This window comes from Haplochromis burtoni, unplaced genomic scaffold, assembly GCF_018398535.1.
Source record: "Haplochromis burtoni strain Fernald_Lab_line unplaced genomic scaffold, NCSU_Asbu1 Contig_41, whole genome shotgun sequence".
In the NCBI taxonomy this organism is placed as follows: domain Eukaryota; kingdom Metazoa; phylum Chordata; class Actinopteri; order Cichliformes; family Cichlidae; genus Haplochromis; species Haplochromis burtoni.
The window spans coordinates 2481158-2488194 of NW_024582402.1; the positions used below are offsets into that span (position 1 = coordinate 2481158).

Here is a 7037-nt window from a genome sequence, read left to right on the forward strand (position 1 = left end):
AAATGAAAAGAATCCATAATGTTCATAAAGTCTCTGGCGAATAGGTCGGAGTCATCATCAACGTGAATGTTAAAGTCCCCAACTATAAGCACTCTAGATAGCCTCATAGTAGCGGATAAGAAGTCACTGAGTTCCGATAAAAATAACCTGTTATATCCAGGTGGACGATACACCACAGCACAGTAGGAAGGATCCTTGTTATCAATTTTAAGCAGCTGCAGCTCAAACGAGCAATCCACATTTGTAAGTGTATTCATTATTTGAATCCTGGGTTGTGTGAAATCCCAGAAATAAACCCTAAACAAAGTGAATCTGCAAACTAAGGTGTAGGTCTGTTAGTTTATGTTGTGGTGATCCTCGAGTTGGGGGATGGGTGTTCATACTGGAGTTCAAAATTAAAACCAGAGGGAGTGTTCGCCCAGGGCACCAAACAGGCTAGTACCGCCACTGGTTGAAATAAAACATCTCCGTGTGCAACTGCAACTTCTGCATGAGTGTCCATTTCATGCTTTGGTGAAGCAAAGCGTGAAACGGACCAGCATTTTACACATTTTGCCATAATATCATGTTGATGATTTTTTTAAAACTCTAATTTAAGAGGACAAGTAAATAATAAAAAATCTAATTATGAATTCAGTTTTTTTTCTGTTGCCTCACTGCATTTCCTTATTTGAATTGTTAATGGATTTACTCAGAAATGTATGTTTGGAGGATCAGAATAACTAAGTTTTAGCTCGTTTACCTTTTGCTTCTTGATTTTAAGTATTTAAAAACTAAAACACATCTGTTCTCATAATCTGTTCTTTCTTTTTTTAGATGCTCAGATAAGATTAATTGATCCTGATAATTCTGGGGCAACTCTTTGCTCTGGAAGAGTGGAAATCTATCACAACAACAGATGGGGAACAGTCTGTGGTGGTGGCTGGGACCTAAATGATGCTGAGGTGGTCTGCAGACAGTTAGACTGTGGACCAGCACTGAATGCCACTCGATCAGCTCACTTTGGTGGAGGAACAGGACAAATCTGGCTTGATGATGTGTCCTGTTCAGGAAGTGAAAGTTCCCTAACTGATTGTCAGCACAGAGGATTTGTGATACCCTACTGTGGACATTATCAGGATGCTGGTGTCATCTGTTCAGGTGAGACACTTTTTGGATCATGAACAGTATTCAGTAACAATTTGTTCATGCAGCTGTAATCTAGAGAGAAATATGTCTGTTAGTTATTTTTTTGTAAACCTTTTTTAAAATATATTTTTTAGAAAAGCTGTTGTGTGACTGGATCTGGTTAACTCTCGCACACGTGTCATGGTGCTGGGTCTGTGACCCAGCATGCTGAGTTATTTTGTATTTTGATTTTTAATGTTCTACTAGTATTATTAGTTTGTCCTAGCTGAGTTTAGTCTAGTTTATATTATCATCCGTCTCTGTGGTGGCGAACATCAACAGACAGGGTGGGTTAGGGTCCTGTCCTTTGCACATATAGGCTCGCAAACTGATAATTTGGAGCAGCATCAGTCTGTTGTGACTGAGGGCTACTAATATTCTAGGGGCTCTGAACTTGGGAATAGCAGTCTGTCTTTTAATGAAAGGGGCATGATGGCACAATGGATGTCTAAACCTCATTCCATCCATCCATCTTCTGCTGAGTCAAACCACCTTAACTGGCTCCTTTCAATGTGGAGGACCCGCGGCTCTACTCTGAGCCCCTCCTGGATGGCTTAACTTCTTACTCTGTCAGAGCACAGACACCCTTCCTAGGAAGCTCATTTCTGCCACTTGTATACTCAATCTTGTTCTTTCGGTCGCTTTTACACTCAGCTCTCTCTTCACCATGGCGGACTGGTACAGTGTCTGCAGCACCAATCCATCTGTCAATCTCCCGCTCCCTTCTCCAGTCACTCGTGAACGAGACCCCGACATACTTAAACTTCTCCACTTGGGGCAGGAACTCCAATGGGTACTTCACCCCTTTGGTCCTCACCCTTTTCCAGCCGAGGACCATGGTGTCACAGTACTGGGTCTGCGACCCAGAGTTTTGTGTTTTTGGTTTAAGTAAAAGGATAAAGAGCTGCTCCAGTGTTCCATGAACAGGACGAAAACCGCATTGTTCCTCCTATATCCAAGGTTTGACTAATGGACGGGCTCTCCTTTCCACCACCCTGGCATTGACCTTCCCAGGGAGGCTGAGAGGTGTGATCCCCCTATAGTTGGAATACCCTCTGGTCCCCCTTCTTAAAGATGGGAAGCACCGCCTCGGTCTGCCAATCCAAAGGTACCACCCCTGATCTCCATGTAACATTGCAGAGACGTGTCAGCCAAGACAGCCCTACAATATCCAGAGCCTTCAGGAACTCAAGGTGAACCTTATCCACCTCAGGGGCTCTGCCACCAACTATTTGTTTAAATGCCTCAGTGACCTCGCCCCTGAGATAGACGAGTCATTCCCCTCGTCCCCAGACACTGCTTCCTCCACGGAAGATGTGCCAGTGGGATTAAAGAGGGACTCGAAGCATTCCTACCACCGCCTGACAATGTTCTCAGTCGAAGTCGGCAGCACTCCACCCACACTATACACAGTGCAGGTAGAGCACCACTTTCTCCTCCTGAGTTGCCTGATAGTTTGCCAGAATCTCTACAAGGCAGTCCGCTAAACCTCTTGTTCCCAGTGGGATTCATCCCTAGTGCTGTGGGCAGTTTCACAGCCACCATCTGAGCTACTAAGTCAAGTGGAGAAACAAATTTTGTCTTGAAGCTGCTGGCATCAGCAATATTCATACACTGCCAATGCAGAAACAGTGCATCCAATTCACGCTGGATAATTAATGGGTCACATTCAGGCTAAATCCAGCCTTTGTCCTCAAGTACCTTTCTCTCCAATGCATGCCATTGGAGTTAGTGGTGTTTGGCCCCCACTGCTTTCTCCTCCCATGAACAGGAGTGCTTACACGTTCACTGTCCGGTTATGGAGAGAACTGGGGCTTTCAGGAGGTCTGACCAGCTGTTTGTTTCTTGGGCTAAGCCACATTTTGGCAAGCCTATTAGTAAAGAACACATTCCCACTGGACTGCAGCAGTAATTAAGTTGGAGTATTCCAGCACTAGTCTGTACCCCAATGAAGCGCCGTGCTCATTCTACAAGAGGAATGGCAACCTTATGGGCCCTCTTTCGTGGTGTCGCTATAGAGGAAATATGTGCAGCACCAAGCTGGATTTCTCCTTTGACCTTTGCAACAGGCTGATTTCATTACACGATCTCTATTCCACACTGTCTTAAGTGTGAGTCCTAAGATGACAGTCAGTCGTTCAGATGAGCTTATCTGTCAATACAGGGGTCTGCACGTCCCCATAGTAAGACACTGAAACAAATGTTTGAAAAAGAACAGTGCCTCTCCTTTCTCTTAGTGTGAGAAGTTAAGCCGTCCTGGAGGGGCTCATAGTAGAGCCACTGCTCCTCCACATCGAAAGGAGGTGGTTTGGGCATCTGACAAGGATGCTTCCTGGGTGAGTGGTTCCAGGCATGTCCCACTAGGTGAGGAGATCCTGGGCCAAACCCACAACATGCTGGAGAGATTATATCTCTTGACTGGCCTGGGAACGCCTTGATGTTCTCTGCTTAGGCTGCTGCCCCCTGACCTGGCCCTGGATAAGTGGAAGATGGATCTCTGGATGAGTAAAATTTGAATTACAAGTTTGCAGCTCAAAGTATATTTAAATAAATATCATTCTGCAGGTTTGTGAATATTTTTCTGTAAGTGTGAATTGAAAACACTAGTGTGTAAATTTTTTTTACAATTTACAAAATTTTAAAATACAAGTTAAAGTTTTTCTACATATTCTCACTTTTTGATTCTACGGGCTCTCAAATTTTAAAACATATTTACCTTCATATGTCTTCCCCTTGATTTGATTTTGTCTCTGAGCTCCAATGTTCTCCCAGTCTAACGTGTTCTCATGTTCTTCATTTAGATACTCACTGGACTGTGTGTAGTTATTGTCATTTTTTAAACTTCAAATCAAATCAAATCAAATCACTTTTATTGTCACATCACATGTGCAGGTACATTGGTACAGCACATGTGAGTGAAATTCTTGTGTGCGAGCTTCACAAGCAACAGAGTTGTGCAAAATACAATAATGTAAACAAGCAAAATACAAGAATGGCTACATCTGAAACTAATAAATATATGTACAATATATAATAGTATATGCATTTCTGGATGTGTATACTAAATATTTTTCTACGTGTGTGTGTGTGTGTGTGTGTACACATATTTTACAAATTAAATAGAGTAAACAATAAATAAAATATATAAAAATATACAGGTTGAGACATGTGCAAAACAGTGGCATTACTGTACAGTATGGAGTGCATAATGTTAAAGTTCCAGTAGTGAAGCTGAGGTGTCTATGACGTGTTCAGCAGTCTGATGGCCTGGTGGAAGAAGCTGTCTCTCAGTCTGCTGGTACGGGACCGGATTAGTGGACATTGGTGGATGTATCTGCCACAGATGTTGAAATAGCTGCCTTTATTAAATATAATAAAACTTTTCATTTATAATTAGTTATTTGTTTTGTGTTTAGAAATCAGATTAACTGGGCCTCAGTCAACTCGCTGCTCTGGACGAGTTGAAATCTATCACAACAACAGATGGGGAACAGTCTGTGATGATGGCTGGGACCTAAATGATGCCGAGGTGGTCTGCAGAGAGTTAGAGTGTGGATCAGCATTGGAGGCCACTCAATCAGCTCATTTTGGTGAAGGAACAGGACAAATCTGGCTGGATGATGTGACCTGTTCAGGAAGTGAAAGTTCTCTAACTCAGTGTCAGCACAGAGGATTTGGGACTCATGACTGTACACACCAAAAGGACGCTGGTGCCATCTGTTCAGGTAAGATATATTCCAAAAGAATGAACTTCCTGTCCTATTATTTTACCACCTAGAAGTGTTTTTTGTCATTATGCTTTATCCTGAACTTCACGGTAAGCAGAGGACCCGAGTTCATACAGTAACCGTATGAACTGTGCAGTACTGAGTAATAACATGTTCTACTATCAATGCACCTGTAATCCAAACAGGAATCTGTCCATTATTCATTAATTTAAAACTGTCGGTGGCTTTGCCCAAACACCACTGTGGGGATTTTGTCATTTGTGTCTTTACTGTGTGAAAAAAAATTCATGTCATCAAAACTTCATGAACATATTGAAATAGTTACCATAATCAACAACTGAAAACATTCAAAACATACTTTATTCTCTATAGATTATAATATAGATTCTTTGTGTTTTCTGCATTTAGGTGTGCCCATCAGATTAGCTGGTTCTGGGTCCACTCAGTGCTCTGGACGAGTTGAAATCTACCGTCAAAAAACATGGGGAACAGTCTGTGGTCGTGGCTGGGACCTAAATGATGCTGAGGTGGTCTGCAGGCAGTTAGACTGTGGATCGGCACTGAAAGCCACTCAGTCAGCTCACTTTGGTGAAGGAACAGGAGACATCTGGCTGAATGAAGTGTCCTGTTCAGGAAGTGAAAGTTCTCTAGCTGATTGTCAGCACAGAGGATTTGGGACACACTCCTGTGGACATGGTGAGGATGCTGGTGTCATCTGTTCAGGTGAGACTCTTTTTGATTCATGCACCTGTAATACAGAGAAATATGTAAGCTGTGCTATTTTTTTGCATCATCAACTGTGTGTTCGATTGTGCTTCAAATGAGTGAAATATCTACACAAAGGCATCATGTTTTTTTACTTCCTGTTTTACATTGAAGGTTACGTTTAGGTTTTACTTCCTGTTTTTTCCCTCGATCTGATTGTCTGTTTGAGCTCACATGTTCTTGAAGTGTAACTTGTCTTCCATGTTGTGTTTTTGGATTGTTATTTTTGTTTTCTCCTTTAGATTTTGCCATTTTGTTATCCATATTTCTAGTTCCTCAGATGATATTAGTTCCCTTTTGTGTCCATTCTGTCCTAATCTTATCTCTGTTTTGTCATTATTCCTTCTGGTGTGAAGTAGGTCTTGTCTCCATGTTTGTTTATCTCCTCCTCGATTAGCTTCTCTGCATGCCACCAATCTGCTTCCTGGCTATTGTCTGGTTATTATCTTTTTTACCCGCTTGTTTAACTTCAAATTACTGACTTGTATTTAAAAAATATATTTGACACAGATGTTGCTATCATTAAAACATTATATTTGTAACTAAATATATATTTTCTGTGTTTTCTGATAAGGAATCAGATTAGCTGGACATCAGTCTACTCAGTGCTCTGGAAGAGTTGAAATCTATCACAATAAAATATGGGGAACAGTCTGTGACCATGGATGGAGCACAGAAGATGCTGAGGTGGTCTGCAGACATTTAGGCTGTGGACCAGCACTGAATGCCACTCAGTCAGCTCACTTTGGTGAAGGAACAGGACAAATCTGGCTTGATGAAGTGTCCTGTTCAGGAAGTGAAAGTTCTCTAACTGAGTGTCAGCACAGAGGATTTGGGACACACTCCTGTGGACTTGGTGAGGATGCTGGTGTCATCTGTTCAGGTGAGACTCTTTTTAAATCACGCACTGTATTCAATTCAAAATAATCCAACCCAGCTCTAAACCAGAGAGAAATATATCTGTTTGAATGAGATTTACATGTTTGAGACTTCTAAACAAAATCATCCAAAAATGTTAAAATAGCTGCTGCTGTCTGTGATCCAGTAATTTGGCATTAGGATCTGTGTAATTTGTTGTAAGTTGTGTGTCAGAGACGTTTTAATTGACATTAATTGAAGTTTGCGTGAAGGCTACTGCAGATGTTAGCAAATCTAGCCCCAAATGTTGTTTTTTTCACAGACTGTTCCTTGTTTGAATGACCTGTATGGAAGAAAAAAACAGGGTTAGAACACATTTAGTGAAGTAAGAAGAACATTTTGCAGTCCAACCTTTGCATTCTTCAGTATTCTTCAGTACCAGCCTGCATCCCATCCCCTGTGTGTGTGTGTGTGTGTGTGTGTGTGTGTGTGTGTGTGTGTGTGTGTGTGTGTGTGTGT

At 41.8% G+C, this 7037-nt stretch overlaps 1 protein-coding gene across 1 annotated transcript in view; it reads left to right on the forward strand.

Moving 5' to 3' along the window:
- LOC121814377 (deleted in malignant brain tumors 1 protein-like) overlaps positions 1 to 7037 on the forward strand; it is a 38804-nt gene that overhangs the window by 24713 nt on the left and 7054 nt on the right. The window contains exons 4-7 of the mRNA XM_042220032.1: positions 817 to 1140; positions 4584 to 4892; positions 5304 to 5618; positions 6235 to 6543. Coding sequence (XP_042075966.1) covers positions 817 to 1140; positions 4584 to 4892; positions 5304 to 5618; positions 6235 to 6543 — 1257 coding nt within the window. The remainder of the gene's footprint in view (positions 1 to 816; positions 1141 to 4583; positions 4893 to 5303; positions 5619 to 6234; positions 6544 to 7037) is intronic.